The 17,226-nt window shown below is 45.6% G+C and overlaps 1 protein-coding gene across 1 annotated transcript in view; it reads left to right on the forward strand.

Moving 5' to 3' along the window:
- Positions 1–218: 218 nt before the first annotated feature.
- LOC141147981 (uncharacterized) overlaps positions 219–17,226 on the forward strand; it is a 181,948-nt gene continuing 164,940 nt past the window's right edge. Inside the window, exons 1-2 of the mRNA XM_073635137.1 lie at positions 219–283; positions 12,964–13,293. Of these exons, the coding sequence (XP_073491238.1) occupies positions 241–283; positions 12,964–13,293 (373 nt within the window). The 5' untranslated portion in view covers positions 219–240. The remainder of the gene's footprint in view (positions 284–12,963; positions 13,294–17,226) is intronic.

Here is a 17,226-nt window from a genome sequence, read left to right on the forward strand (position 1 = left end):
GTCTATTGGTTTTCCTAGCGACCCGCACGAAAACTGCAGGTACACTGCTCTGCGGCCAAACCGCAGCAGGGTAGTGTGAAACCTCCATAAAATTCTCTTTTCTTTGAGTGGGGAGGTGGGGGTGGGGTGTTTTCTGTATGGTGGTTTTTGCTTTAAGCTTCCTTACGGGAAAAGAAGAGGACAAAAAAAAGGAAAAATGAAAGTGAAAGTTTGTGTTTCCAGGGATTGCAGGAAGAGACAATGTTTGTATCATTTCTGCTCCTTCTTTTCCTACAACAAAAAGGTAATTATCTTAAAAATATTGAGATTATTTGACGATATAAAGACAAACAGGAGATGACGGAATGAGTAGACGCAATGGAAAATCTGAGAATATCGTTTTCTTTGCTGCTAAAGCGTTTCTTTCAGTGCTAGAGCTGGGAAGAGAAAAGATAAGGGAGGAGGTTACTTCCGTTAACTCCCTTTCTATAATACACTCAGCAAGAGGCAACACATCACAACATAGAAGGCTGACAAAGGATTTTTATTAACTCTAATTTAAATGTATTTCATGTCATAAAAATCATCATCAGGATAAGACTATGGTTGTACAAATGATTGTAATATAAGAGAATGATATTTATATTTTATGCAATAACATAATAGTCAGTGAGGTGATGCTGCGAGGGATGAGTGTATTTGAATTTGCTGGACAATTACCTATTTTACAAAAGCAAAATGTCACCAAAGTAGAAAATGTCAATTTCGCATCTTGACCAATTTATTCAAAATGTACTTGATTTTATTTCAAAGGGTGTGATTTATTTAAAAGGGTGTTTTTGTATGTACTGAGGGTAGATTTCGCTATGTTAGTGTTGTTTGTATTTGTGTTTGTATTTGTGTTTATTTTGTGTTTATTTTTTTCTTTTGCGTGTTTGCATGTTTTGGCATGCTTTTTTTATTTTACTTTTTTAACCACTTCAGCCCTGGAAGAATTTACCCCCTTCCTGACCAGAGCACTTTTTGCGATTGGGCACTGCGTCGCTTTAACTGACAATTGCGCGGCCGTGCGACGTTGTACCCAAACAAAATTGACGTCCTTTTTTCCCCACAAATAGAGCTTTCTTTTGGTGGTATTTGATCACCTCTGCAGTTTTTATTTTTTGCGCTATAAACAAAAGAATAGCAACAATTTTGAAAAAAAACGCATTATTTTTTACTTTTTGCTATAATAAATATCCCTCAAAAATATATAAAAAAAACATTTTTTTCTCCTCAGTTTGGGCCGATATGTATTCTTCTACATATTTTTGGTAAAAATAAAATCGCAATAAACGTATATTGATTGGTTTGCGCAAAATTTATAGTGTCTACAAAATAGGGGGTAGATTTATAGCATTTTTATTATATTTTTTTTTATTAGTAATGGCGGCGATCTGTGTTTTTTTATCATGACTGCAACATTATGGCGGACACATCGGACAATTTTGGAACCATTGGCATTATAACAGCGATCAGTGCAATTAAAAATGCATTGATTACTGTAAAAATGTCACTGGCAGTGAAGGGGTTAACACTAGGGGGCGGTGAAGGGGTTAACTGTGTTCCCTGGGAGGTGATTCTAACTGAAGGGGGGGAGGGGACTGACTGGAGGAAGTGACGGATCGTGGTTCCTAGCTAATAGGAACACACGATCTGTCACTCCTGTCAGAACAGAACAGGGAAGTGTGTGTTTACACACACTCATCCCTGTTCTGTCTCTCTTGCTCATGATCGCTAGTGGCCGGCGGTCATCGCGACCGTCGGCCATGAGCATCAGTACTCCCGCTGTGCAGCGGGCGCGCGCCTGCTATCCGGACCCCGCGAGCCAACCTATAGTTACATGGAGGAGCCAACGTGCCGCAGTTTAACTGCGGTGGCTGGTCCGGAAGCGGTTAATTGTCTTTTTTTCTTTCAGTTAAAAAAGTTATATAATGAGTGTAATAAAAGTGGTAGTAAACTTAGTTTTTGACTTGTAAGTACAGGAAAGCCTATAATAGGGCTTACCTGTAGGTCCAGTGTACAGTGAATATCTCCTAAACTTACACTGTTTAGGAGATATTCACACTGCATGCAGCCGGTGATGTCACCCGCATATGTGCTCTGAAATCCCGGCATATCGTGCTGGACCTTCAGAGCTCATGCCATAAATGAGGGCTCCCGGAGTCCACGAGCCTGGAAGGAAGACGGGTGAAGATGGAAGACCTGTCAGCGGTGAAAGCGCACCACTGGAGGGCTTTGTTCTAATGTAAGTATTTCATAATGTGATAGTATGCGATGCTTACCTTCATGCTGGACCTTCAGAGCTGATGCCGCAAATTAGGGCTCCCGGGTGCATGCGTAGGAGTGACTTCATTATGGCCCCGGTCACTCATGTAGCTGGAGGCCATGAACCCTGAAGGAAGACTGGGTGAAGATGGAAGCCCTGTCAGCGGTACTGGAGGGCTTCGTTTTAAGGTAAGTCTCAAATATTGTGCTAGTATGTGGTACATACTAGCACATTATATATTTGTCTTACAGGGGGACAGCAGCAGTAGTAGCACTTTACTACCGCTTTAAGGAAGCATTTTGTGGAGCAAGAACAGGTTCTCACAACATTCAGAAAACCAACATTACATTTTTAGACATGCAGTGGTGCAATTAATTTCTAATGGCACCCCAACATACTGTGCCGAAACACAGGTAACAAAAATTAAACACGGTAACAAAAGTTTATAGAATGGACATCTGTACTTCTTTTTTTGTGAAATTCCCACATAGCGAAGCCCACTGAAATGAACAGACTGTCCTAAACGCTACACACAAAAATGTGCGTGCACCATTGCACCTGCATTGTTAAGCACAGAGCCTTGAAATGGACCTGAACTCAAAAAGTGAAGATGTGCTTTGTTATACAAAACATTTAGAAATGTTAATTGTGCCTAAGCAGTACCTGAAAAAACTGCCTTTTGTCTGGAATTCCTCCTGAAAATAGCAATGTACTTCCTGGAGTGTGAGAGTGCCTACTCACTCTTGTGCCTACAACCCCATATCTGTATATATACAGTTTGAGATCCAAGCCACTGCTGTCTCTGACTGCTAGTCTCAGGAGATTTGCAATGAGAGAAACCAGAGACTGTGCTACGTACTGTAAGACATGAGGAAGCAAAGCCATGCCTCTTTCAAGATGACCACCTTAACATAGAGGCACAGTGCAGAACAAGTCATGGTAGGTCGATAATGGGGAAAGGTCAACTGCAGGGACAGCACAGACAATACTGGTGATTAGACGTTTGGCAGGACGGAGAAGGGCCAGGACGGAGCACGGAGCCTTTCACTCCACTGAGATGCGATGCACAGCTTATCCTTCCTGACAGGCAAACTTTGAGGCAAACTTTGGAGGCTGTTATCAGATTGGTGCACTCACGCACCTTGCAAATGTGAGTACCCTAATGTAGGGAGCTTTTATCCCAATAAATATTTATAAACGATATCACACTATCCAGTTTTTATTTTCCTTTATTCCTAACTGTGGAGTTGCTGCTGAAAACTGTGTATCTGGATTCAATCACTGAGCCGTGGAATGGTTCATAAGCGTGTTTAGACTCAGTCTCACAGCTGAGTCGCACGCTCTGAGGTGAGTGGCTGTCCCCGGGGGGTCACTGGATGGCACTTGAGCATGGAATTCTGAGCACTAAGCACTAAGATTATTGCACGCACGTTGGATTTTTTATGAACTTTATGTGCATTTCTTTCATATATTGGACTTTAATAATCACGTACCACATCTTGGATTTGATATTCACACTCATTGTGTGGCACTTTGTTGTATTTTGCACTTATCACTGTGATATATTTATTTATATATATATATATATATATATATTTTTTTTTTTTTTTACACGGTAAATTTCAGACTATATAAATGATTTTTTCATCCATTTATATATATATATATATATATACACACACACACCCACGTAGTAGTTCAGTAATCGCTACTCTCATTCTAATGGTATACATCTAGTATATTATTTACACATTGCACTTTAAAATCACTTGTTAGAGATCTATCTATCTATCTATCTATCTATCTATCTATCTATCTATCTATCTATCTATCTATCTATCTATCTATCTATCTATCTATCTATCTACAGTATATATCCTTTGTGCCTTGCTGTGGCTGGATAAGCCGCTTATGCAGTATTTTCAGTATACCTCATATGCAATAATAATCTCCAGATTGATATTTTCACCTTAGCGCAGCGTATCTTTTGTATACATAGTTTAGTTCCAATTGTACTCTTTATAACCAACGTAAAGCACCTTCTTTTCAACATCTTTTGGAAATTAATGTATAGACACCACTAGTCCAAAAATCTACACTAGACTCTGGGTCCCATGCTAAACAGCTGGCCTTGCTGCATTGTGAACACAGAACAGGTGCCATTCAGAAATTAATTTGTATTTTCTCAATGAAAGCAAAGCTATTTCTGACTGATGAAGTGGAGGGCAGGGTTGTGACATCACATTCTCCACCTCATTCATTCAATCAGAGGATGCTTTGCATTCATTTAGAAAATGCAAAGCATTCTCTAACCACTTCAGCCCCGGAAGGATTTACCCCCTTCCTGACCAGAGCACTTTTTGCGATTCGGCACTGCGTCGCTTTAACTGACAATTGCGCGGTCGTGCGACGTGGCTCCCAAACAAAATTGACGTCCTTTTTTTCCCACAAATAGAGCTTTCTTTTGGTGGTATTTGATCACCTCTGCGATTTTTATTTTTTGCGCTATAAACAAAATAAGAGCGACAATTTTGAAAAAAACGCATTATTTTTCACATTTTGCTATAATAAATATCCCCCAAAAATATATAAAAAAACATTTTTTTTCCTCAGTTTAGGCCGATATGTATTCTTCTACATATTTTTGGTAAAAAAAAATCGCAATAAGCGTTTAATAATTGGTTTGCGCAAACGTTATAGCGTTTACTAAATAGGGGATAGTTTTATGGCATTTTTATTAATAATTTTTTTTTTACTAGTAATGGCGGCGATCAGCGATTTTTATTGTGACTGCGACGTTATGGCGGACATGTCAGACATTTTTGACACATTTTTGGGACCATTGTCATTTATACAGCGATCAGTGCAATTAAAAATGCACTGATTACTGTGTAAATGGCACTGGCAGTGAAGGGGTTAACCACTAGGGGGCGGGGAGGGGTTAAGTGTGTCCTAGGGAGTGATTACTAACTGTAGGGGGATGGGCTGTGTGGGTGACGTCACTGATCTCTGCTCCGATGACAGGGAGCAGAGATCGAGTGACACTTGTCACTAGGCAGAACGGGGAGATGCTGTTTACAATGGCATCTCCCCGTTCATCCGCTCCGTGAGGCGATCGCGGGTATCCCCGCGGCGATCGAGTCCGCGGGACCCGCGACCCGACTCACGGAGCTCCCGGCCGGCGCACACGCGCGCCGCCGGCGGCGCGCACGCAATGGCACGGCAGGGAATTCAAATGGACGTACAGGTACGCCCATTTGCCCAGCCGTGCCATTCTGCCGACGTACATCGGTGTGCGACGGTCGGGAATCGGCTAAATGGTGCCCTTGCTGAGCATCCAACCTCCTGTATTCAATCAAAATTCAGCAGGTTAGCACCTCGGCATGAGACCCAGAAGCTAAGAGAGAAAACTGGAGTAGTGGTGTATACAGAGATTTGCAGCTTCCAGGGGCATCAGCTAGGTATGGTATAGACATAGTTACATTGTCAAAGCTGGTCCAATGTAACAATGTAAAAATACACATACCCCGGGAATTGCTCTTTGAAGGAAATCTAAATCCAAAAACAAAAATTTAACATATAGCAGCTTACCAATTTTTAGGTGTGGTGGAGGCATTTGTATTTTGATTTCAAGCCAAGGACATTTTTTGCAATTACAGAAAATCAGTTCTTGCCAGAAATACCATGTCCTTGTAACTTCCGGTGCACTGGACCGACATATCAAAATATGATATCCAACTACCAAAAAAAGAGAGAGGAGGAGAAGGGGTTAAGTAGTCCAAAATCAGGAGGACAGTCTAGACTGACAACCATGGCTCCCTTCATAGATACAATATGAAGAGTATCCCATGACTGTTGGATAACAGATGTTGTCCACCCTTATCAACACCCCTCTTACTTCTCTACTCCCAATAAAACAGACCACACCGAACCTTGGGGTAAAAGGCCGTAGCAGCCTACTTTATTTAAACAATATATATTATAAATCTCTTATAAAACTCTGTTATCAAACAATAAACAAGAAAACATCTGTTATTCCATGAAATAACTTTGAACTAAAGAGCGTTGGTCTGCGCTATCACTTAAACTCATTTGATGGTCATCACCCATGTAGCACTGCGGTACTTCTCAAAATATCTCAACTAGGCCTCAAGCCGACAAGCTGGCTCAGAGACTAACAATTCCCGCAGTGCCCCATTAACACTTCCCGGCTAACCTCCGTTAACCGGGAACCAAAAAACCTCCGGATCCATACCAACGTTAGATCCCCCACTTACTTATCCATCTTCCTTCTCTTGCACAGACCAACGCCCGCCACTGCCACGACGATTCATCCTTCAGCACCTGTGAAAAAACACACCAAAAAAAAAAAAAAAAACAAAAAAAAAAACAAAACAAAACAAACGAACTTCCCCAAACCTACCATTAACCTAGCCAAACAAAAAAGGGGGGGGGTGGGCGGGAACTTTCCACCAGTTTTCTGTTAACCCCTCCCCACAGGTTAACCTTTTTATATAACCCCTCCCTTCCTGTCCCTCCCCCTCGGCTCCATTTTAGACCATCCCTTCCCCACACTGCTACCACTGTCATGCACGCCCTGCACTTAACGCATTGCATGCTGCATTTCCGGGCTTTACTTGACTGTTGGATAACAGATGTTGTCCACCCTTATCAACACCCCTCTTACTTCTCTACTCCCAATAAAACAGACCACACCGAACCTTGGGGTAAAAGGCCGTAGCAGCCTACTTTATTTAAACAATATATATTATAAATCTCTTATAAAACTCTGTTATCAAACAATAAACAAGAAAACATCTGTTATTCCATGAAATAACTTTGAACTAAAGAGCGTTGGTCTGCGCTATCACTTAAACTCATTTGATGGTCATCACCCATGTAGCACTGCGGTACTTCTCAAAATATCTCAACTAGGCCTCAAGCCGACAAGCTGGCTCAGAGACTAACAATTCCCGCAGTGCCCCATTAACACTTCCCGGCTAACCTCCGTTAACCGGGAACCAAAAAACCTCCGGATCCATACCAACGTTAGATCCCCCACTTACTTATCCATCTTCCTTCTCTTGCACAGACCAACGCCCGCCACCGCATCCCACGAGTAACACCTTACTCTTGGATGCCCCTCCACACCCGAATAGCTCGCTGTATTCCCTCCTGTAATCCTAAATTCCACAAGTCTATCCCCACATCATTAAGGTGGACCCCATCAGGTCTCAGATACCTCCACGTTTCGAATTCTAATTCAGGATGTCTAATAGCTAAGGCTCCATTGCGTACCATGAATTTGCTCACCTCCCTATTAATCTTTTTTCTGGCCCGATTTACACCTTCCACCGACCTGGCCATTCTCCAAGATGTCCTAGCCACCATATCTGACCATATAAAAATAGTCTTGGGGAATAATTCTATCAAGTGCCACAAATCACCCTTAATATCCCGCGTGATGTCTACCATGGATCTGATACCTAGGTCATTACCGCCAACGTGTAAAACTAGCACGTCAGGTGGTCCTTCCCTCAGGGCATACTTCTGTACTTCAGGAAGCAATCTACCCCACAACATTCCCGGTATCCCCAACCACTTAATATAAACCTCCCTTTTGTCAAAACCTAACTGTCTGCCCTCCCAACGAGCATCCCCCCTTCTAGCCCCCCAACACACATATGAATGGCCCATAATCCAGACCATGCCAGGCGATGATCCTGTAATTAGAAGAAAACTTCCCTCAAAACTCTCCTCAAAGACGAACCGGTGTTAACTAAACAATCACTGTACTACTCCCCTAGCATACCCCCGACCCCACCACTAGATGTGGTCTTACGTAGGACTGGAACCTCTTCGATTCCCACCTTCCAATTCGTTTCACCTCCTCTACACCTAGCCCATTCCTGACTGCTTCAGTAGCCGCTCCTATCCGAAAGGAGTGAGACGCGAAATCCTTGTCCCGTAAACCCACACTCCGCAGGCATCTCCTAAAAACTGTTATGAACTGAAACCTAGATAAAAAACTCCCATCCAAGTGCATTAAAAAGGGGCCTTGTAACGCTGGGCGAACTTGCAAGAATTTCTCGACCACGCCCACCGTGCACAGGCAGGATCCCTGAATGGGGTAAACTCTCACTACCCTGCCTCTCCCTGCTTGATCCGTTTTTGACCTGTTTATAACCAACGTTAAACCTGCCCGCTCCAGCTGAACTTCCTGCCATCCCAATCCTCCTGGAACTGTTTTTGCCGGGCTAACCAGCTCGCTTATCCTGAATGCTCCAAAAAATGCCAGTACAAACGCCACCTTGAACAATGTGATTTCATACTCGGAAGAGCATACCTCCCCCAACTTTTCTATAATACTACCTAAGACCTCAAAAGTCACCGGCCTTCTGGAATCACGCTTGATTCCCCGCTTCCTATACCCCTTTAGCGCTTGGCGCACCCAAAAATCTTTCGTGACATCCTGCTGACCCTGTAACTTAAAAAGAAAAGCCAACCCCGCTAATTGCGTATTCAAAACAGCTACCGACGCACCCTCCTCCATTTTCCTTGCCACGTAGTATAGCAACAACAAGTGCAAAGACCTCCCGGACGGCTCCTCGCCAATTCCTTGTACAAAACCCATCCACTCCATCCATACCTTGGAGTACGCCGCCCACGTGGCCCCACTTACCGACTGCTGAATCCATCCCGCGATGACACCAAAGGTATTTCCCACATCCACTCGGGACAAGGCACCCCCTGTTGCTCCGCTTCCGGCGCCAACTGTCGGAACCTGTCCCACTGGAAGCGAGATAACGCATCAGCTACCATATTCTCCACCCCTGGTAAGTGAACTGCATGAATATAGACGTTCAATTGCAAACATCTTAATACTAAATGCTGCAACAACTTGATCACTGGCGGGGACGATGCTGTCACCCTGTTTATCACTTGCACCACCCCTAAATTGTCCCCGTGAAAACGCACCTTCAGATCCCTGAAAGATGCGCCCCACAGTTCCACCGCCAACACTACTGGAAACAGTTCCAGTAAAACCAAGTTTTGTACGAAACCCTCATCTATCCACGACTGAGGCCAAGGACCTGCACTCCACCGACCTTGAAAAAACGCCCCAAAACCTGTAGACCCTGCCGCATCCGTGAAGAGTTCCAGGTCGAAATTACTGACCGGTCCTGACATCCACATCGCCCTTCCATTGAAGGATTCCAAAAAGGTATGCCATACCTGTAAATCCTCCCTGTGCGATTTGACTAAACGCACAAAATGCCTTGGTGATTGTATACCACTCGTGCTAGCCGCCAGCCGGCGGCTGAACACTCTACCCATCGGCAGTATGCGGCAAGCAAAATTCAGCTTGCCCAAAACCGATTGAAGCGTTCTCAGTTGTACCTTCCTCAAACCTATTAGCCCTGCAATCTCTTTTTTCAAATCTCCCAATTTGTCTTCCGGCAACCTGCATTCCATGGCCTCTGAATCCAGTACAATGCCTAGGAACGTGATGACCGTGCAAGGTCCCTCCGTCTTTCCAGCAGCCAACGGAATGCCGAATCTGTCAGCGACATGCTGTAATGTCGCCAATAACACCGCGCAGATTCTAGAAGAAGCCGGACCTATGCATAAGAAATCATCCAGGTAGTGAATTATAGAATTCACTCCGGACCCGTCCCTCACTACCCATTCCAAAAAAGAGCTGAATTGCTCAAACATCGCACACGATATCGAGCAGCCCATCGGTAGGCATTTGTCCACATAAAACTCCCCTTTCCAGTGGCACCCCAGGAACCTAAAACTCTCCGGGTGTACTGGCAGCAGCCGAAAAGCTGATTCGACATCCGCCTTGGCCATCAAAGCTCCTTTACCGTAACGGCGCACCCACCCCACGGCGGCATCAAATGACGTATAAGTCACTGAGCACGCCTCCTGGTCAATGGCATCATTCACCGATCCCCCTTTCGGGAAGGATAAGTGGTGAATGAGCCTGAATTTGTTGTGCTCCTTTTTGGGCACAACGCCTAGCGGTGACACCACCAAATCTGCCAATGGTGCCGCCTGAAAAGGACCACCCATTCTCCCCATTGCAACTTCCTTTGCCAGCTTCGCGGAAACCACTTCCGGATGTTGCAATGCGGATCGTAAATTTTTGGGCACCTGGGGAACAACCTTCAACTCGCAGGGTATCCTAAAACCCACCGAGAAACCCTCCTCCAGTAACCTTGCAGCTTGTCTGTCAGGATACTTACCGAGAAACGACCGCATCCTTTCCACTTTCACCGGAGTCCTCCCTCTTGTTCCCAACGTCACCGGTTCTGCCTTTTCCCTGCTTGTAGCATCTAGATCCAGGATGCGTCCCTCCACAGCCGGAGCACTCGTGCTTGTACTTACATGACGCACCAAACTTACAGGCTCCGGTGTTGTACTGCCAACAAAACCCTTTTTTGTTTCCGGCCGAATGTCCCGGGGCTGAAGGTCCACCGGCTCCCCCCTGAAAAAACTGGTTCGGGGCCCTCGTCGTCGTCATCAAACGCATCCACAGGCTAATGTCCTTGTGGTCCCAACGCAGCTCTGGACGTACCGCTCTCCGCTGTCTGAACTGCTCGTCGTATCTCAGCCAACCCGTGCCGCCATACACTCTATAAGCTTCTCCTATCGCATCCTGATAGCAGAACAATGCCGAACATTGCTCCGGGTGCCTTTCCCCTATCACACTAGCCAGAATTGCAAACGCTTGCAACCAATTGGTAAATGTCCTAGGGATCAGCCGATATCTCCTCTTCTCTTCATCCTCCTTCTTGGAGCTGTCTGGTTTAACTCTGTCCAAATTAAACTTCTCCAATGGTAGTAGTGAAAATATTTCCACATACTCACCTTTCCACAACTTCTCCCGTACCTCCTGTTTCAAGTGCGCTCCCAAAGGTCCTTCGTAGCACACATAAACCTCGCACCGTGCCGCATCCGCCAGCCTGGTTATATCCTGCCTCTCTACTGTCTCTGCAGCTTTTTCCTTCCCCTGCGGAACATCACTAACCGAGGTCTCCAGGACGGGTACCGCCACCGCAGCCGCTACTGTAGGCGCCCCCACCCCTGCAACATGTCCGCCGCCCCCCGCTGGTGGGACCCATGCAGCTGCCGGGCCCCCCGCAGCACGCTCTCCTGCTTCAAATCTCTGCACCAATTCCTTAATGCCTTCCAAAAAACCCAGTAAACCAGAGCCCCCCACCGCTGAGACAACCCCCCTTACACTGTCCTCAGGCCTACTTAATTCCTGTCTTACCCTGTTCCCCCCTTCCAACCCCAATTGCTGGGACTTACCGGGCTGCACAGGTGGTACCCCGTCAGCCGACCTTCCGACCTCATTCTCGTCCGTGCTCCTGGAAAAGGGGGGCGCCTCCTCATCCGATCCGGACGTCTCCTCCAGCTCCCTTGGGACTGTCTCTCCGTCTTCCATCTCCGAAAGCCCGCCTGGCCTGGTGGCCTTGGCTGCCGCCGCCATCTCCATCCTTTCCTTTCTCCTGGCTGCGTAACCTCCCGCCGACTCTAGGACAGCCTTTGCAGGGCCGGTGTTGGATACCGCAGCCCTGAAGGCCTCCGCTCCTCCTGCTTGCTGCCCGCTTCTTCCTCTCACCCCTGCCGCAGAATTAGAAAGCCTGGGGACAGCTGCAGCCTTCCTGGCCGCAATAGTGTTGAGAACCTCCGCCGTCATCCTGGGGGCGGGGCTCGCGCTCCCCGCTCGTCTTCCTCCGCTAGGCCTGACCTGCGTACCCGCTCTCTCCCCGCTTGGTGCCGCCGAGGCCGTGAAGTCACCTCCGCTCGCTGTCTTCCTCTTGGCCGGTGGACATCCCCGCACCTCTTCCCTGTTCCTCCCCGCCATCCTTTGTGCCGCCCTAGAGCGTTCTGGAGAGAAACGCTCAGGCGGCCTCGATCTCCGCGCCCTGCCGCTGCTCCTCTCACCCATACTCGGCTGCTGTCCTGCCTGCTCCATGGCCGCACCGATCCCGTCTTGTAGCCAAGCCGTTCCTCTCACCGCCGCCTCCGCACGCAGTTGGGCCATGAGACGCTCCACTTCAGCCATGCTTCCCAGAACTTTCCACCAGTTTTCTGTTAACCCCTCCCCACAGGTTAACCTTTTTATATAACCCCTCCCTTCCTGTCCCTCCCCCTCGGCTCCATTTTAGACCATCCCTTCCCCACACTGCTACCACTGTCATGCACGCCCTGCACTTAACGCATTGCATGCTGCATTTCCGGGCTTTACTTGAAGCCACACTATATTACTTTTTGGTTTTTGGTTTAGCTGTAGGTTTTTTGGTTCAGTTTTTGGTCTTCTGGACCAAAAATATAATAATATTTGTGTTATTTTTACAAAATGAATGTATGGCATTGTATGAACATTCTTTTGGAAAGAACGCTGCTTTATTTTATGGGGTATATGGGAATTTGTATGGGGATGGGGGCAAGCACTCACATTTTCTTGTCCTATGAATGATGGTTGGTGGAGCAAGGAGGGAGGGTACCCTCTTCAGTGGGGCACAGACAAAATCAAAGGCCTAACCCTTCTCTACGTCATCCAAAACTAAAAAAAGAAAAGTTTGGGCTGGTCTTCCACTCTCAGACAATTTCTGTCCACTGAATGTGTATAATTATAAAAAATCTTTTTCTGTCTACAGGTCACGCTCTGCAGCTGACTGCTCCTTCATCTCATCGAGCTATGATGGGGGAAGATGTGAACATTTCCTGCTCATTCACAGTCAGTAACCGTCCTATCAATTGGAAATTTCTTGCCATAACCTGGTACTTTCAGGGAAAAGAAATATTAAGTGTTCAGAATGCGAAAGTGATAACAAGAGATCCTCGTGTGTCATATACAGGCCGGGCAGAGGATGGAATCGCTGATCTGTCTATATCAAACATCACTATAATGGATGGAGGGATCTATAAGTGCTCCATACTGTACACCCCAAAGAGGGAGGAGAAGGAGATCAGATTGGACATACAAGGTACACAGGTCAAAGTATTAATCACCTGTTATATAGGTTTATTCGATTAATATATTATCATAACTGGATCACTCACAATGTGACTTAAGTGGGTGGTTGGGGCCTAATGGGTGTCCAGGGATTTACTGTGCTAGAACAATATGGAGAGCAGGTGGAGCTTAAAGTAGTATTAAATTAGAACAATTTTTTTAGCTTAAAAGGGAAGTATGGCTTTTCTTTTTATTTCAGAATTATACTTACCTAGGTGGATGCTGCATTTGTTCCCCGGAACCTTTAAGACTGAGAACCGAGCGATCTAACACCGCAGATCACTCAGTTCTCACAGCTCCCAGAGCAGAGAGTTGGTGACTGTCAGTCACACGCTTTCTGCTCTGCCCCCTCCTCACTCACTGGAGCACCGGGCTGTGGTGGGGGCAGGAGCGGCCGGCTCAGGCTCTCAGAGGCTCGCTGAAAGGCTGAACTGGGTGCCAATCCAGGCATGTGGGCGGATCCCAACTCCATTGTCGCAATCTTGCCCAAGCCTGGACCGGCTCTGTGACATCAGCAGACAGCGGATTGCAGCCCGCTGTCTGCTGAAAACGGGTCACAGGAGTGCAGAAGGAGCTTTGGCTGTACTTCTCATTTAACACATTGAGCAAAATAAAATAAACATTTACCAGTAAACTATTTGTCAAAGTTCTTAGCTCAGCACTTGCAGTGTACACCTTTCCATGTTGCTGGCTCCTGCTTTCTCAGAAAGGAAGAAATGGCTGCACTCCAAGATGATGAATATGAGTCCTTTATTGATCCATCCAAGTGACACACCACAGGAAAAACGACAATCAAGGCAGACATGTTTTACACAGTATCATCTGTTTAATCATGATTAAGCACATGATACTGTGTGAAACATGTCTGCCTTGATGCCCGATTGTCATTCTTCCTGTGGTGTGTCACTTGGATGGATCAATAAAGGACTCATATTCATCATCTTGGAGTGCAGCCGTTTCTTCTTTTTTGCAGTTTGTATGGCGGGGGCGAGCAGTGGCTAGCACCCTTGAGAGGAGTACTTCAATTCACTTCACTCATTCATTTATCTGGATTCACCCACCTGAGTGGTGTTCTTTGTTTCTTCCTGCTTTCTCAGTGCTGCTTCTTTGAACTTCACAGGGAAGAGTAATGCCCCGTACACACGGTCTGATTTTTCGACGTAAAATGTGTGATAGGACCTTTTTGTCGGAAATTCCGACCGTGTGTAGGCTCCATCACACATTTTCCATCGGATTTTCCGACACACAAAGTTTGAGAGCAGGATATAAAATTTTCTGACAACAAAATCCGTTGTCGGAAATTCCGATCGTGTGTACACAAATCCGACGGACAAAGTGCCACGCATGCTCAGAATAAATAAAGAGATGAAAGCTATTGGCCACTGCCCCGTTTATAGTCCCGACGTACGTGTTTTACGTCACCGCGTTCAGAACGATTGGATTTTCCGACAACTTTGTGTGACCGTGTGTATGCAAGACAAGTTTGAGCCAACATCCGTCGGAAAAAATCCTAGGATTTTGTTGTCGGAATGTCCGAACAAAGTCTGACCATGTGTACGGGGAATAAGAGTGAACAGTGCAGTCTCCAGCCAGTCTGTTAGCTTGGATAAGGGAAGAGGAGGAGGGGGGAGCAGGGGAGCACCTTGCCATCCTAGGCTTTGGGGCTATGTGCAACTTTAGTACCTGCATGCAAGGTTGACCTCATACGACTCTGCAATAGAAAGGAGCCGCCCTGGAACAGGAAACCTTAGCCAGCAGTCAGGGCATCAGCTAAAACTGAAACAAAGGCAATGTTTTACAAATAAAGAGGTTGCATACTCAACAAGTGATTACATCAGCTGCTGAAAGTGCTTTAAAAAATGTAAGGGTTAAATATAATTTTAACCACTTTAGCCCCGGAAGGATTTACCCCCTTCCTGACCAGAGCATTTTTTGCGATTCGGCACTGCGTCGCTTTAACTGACAATTGCGCGGTCGTGCGACGTGGCTCCCAAACAAAATTGACGTACTTTTTTTCCCACAAATAGAGCTTTCTTTTGGTGGTATTTGATCGCCTCTGCGATTTTTATTTTTTGCGCTATAAACAAAATAAGAGTGACAATTTTGAAAAAAACGCATTATTTTTTACATTTTGCTATAATAAATATCCCCCAAAAATATATAAAAAAAAAATTTTTTTTCTTCAGTTTAGGCCGATCGTATTCTTCTACATATTTTTGGTAAAAAAAATCGCAATAAGCGTTTATTAATTGGTTTGCGCAAACGTTATAGTGTTTACTAAATAGGGGATAGTTTTATGGTATTTTTATTAATAATTTTTTTTTTACTAGTAATGGCGACGATCAGCGATTTTTATTGTGACTGCGACGTTATGGCGGACATGTCGGACATTTTTGACACATTTTTGGGACCATTGTCATTTATACAGCGATCAGTGCGATTAAAAATGCACGGATTACTGTGTAAATGACACTGGCAGTGAAGGGGTTAACCACTAGGGGGCGGGGAGGGGTTAAGTGTGTCTTAGGGAGTGATTACTAACTGTAGGGGGATGGGCTGTGTGGGTGACATCACTGATCTCTGCTCCGATGACAGGGAGCAGAGATCGAGCGACACTTGTCACTAGGCAGAACAGGGAGATGCTGTTTACAACGGCATCTCCCTGTTCATCCACTCGGTGAGGCGATCGCGGGTATCCCCGCGGCGATCGAGTCCGCGGGACCCGCGACCCGACTCACGGAGCTCCCGGCCGGCGCACGCGCGCGCCGCCGCCGGCGCGCACGCAATGGCACGGCGGGAAATTCAAATGGACGTACAGGTACGCCCATTTGCCCAGCCGTGCCGCTCTGCCGACGTACATCGGTGTGTGCCGGTCGGGAAGCGGTTAAGAAACTAAGGTCACCGATCTGCTCTGCATAGTGTAGACTAGGAAGTGTTCAACTGAGCACTTCCAAGTTCAGAGCCGAAGAATCCTAGCACTACTAGTCATGCATGCTTCAAGTCGAGGTCTCTGTATCCTGGATCAGCATAAAGTACAGGCAGAGGAAACATCAGGGACCTAAGAAACTCCGGATATCTCAATGATGTCTCACCTTTATACTGTAATCTCCTTCCTCCACACCAGTTGTTAGAAGGGACATATACTGCTAACTGCACCAAGTGTAGGTGGGTTCAGCATGGTGCGGCAACAGAGAACACTAATGCCCCGTACACACGGTCAGATTTTCCGATGGAAAATGTCTGATCGGAGCGTGTTGTCGGACATTCCGACCGTGTGTGGGCTCCATTGGACATTTTCCATCGGATTTTCCGACACACACAGTTTGAGAGCAGGAGATAAAATTTTCCGACAACAAAATCCGATCGCGTCAATTCCGACCGTGTGTGGCCAGTTCCGACGCACAAAGTGCCACGCATGCTCAGAAGAAATTCCGACACGGGACAGCTCGGTCTGGTAAAATTAGCGTTCGCAATTGATACAGCACTTTCGTCACGGTGCAATGTAAAAAATTATTTAATACAGCGCACTCTCTTCTTCTTTATAATGTGCGAAGAATGAAGTAGTTTTGCTGCTGATATTCACACAGACTTCTCACAAACTTCTTTCTTTATTATTTATCGGGATTCCCTCAATATATTTTGATTTGTCACATCTGACAAAATTATTTTTGGGTTGTTTTCTTTTTTTTTTTTTTTAAAGGCTGTTTTTTTTTTTTTTTTTTTTAGGTTTGTATTTTTTTCAAGGCTGATCTTTGTTTTATTTTATTTTTAGTTTTACTCCATAATATTTTTGTGTGTGTTTTGTATGTCAAGTTACCACAACACCATTGATATCTTATATTATTTAATCTCAAGAAGGTTGCTTGGTGTTGGTGTCCCTTGTTAATTTCACATTGTATTTTTG

The sequence above is a fragment of the Aquarana catesbeiana genome, linkage group LG06 (assembly GCF_042186555.1).
Source record: "Aquarana catesbeiana isolate 2022-GZ linkage group LG06, ASM4218655v1, whole genome shotgun sequence".
Classification (NCBI taxonomy): Eukaryota; Metazoa; Chordata; class Amphibia; order Anura; family Ranidae; genus Aquarana; species Aquarana catesbeiana.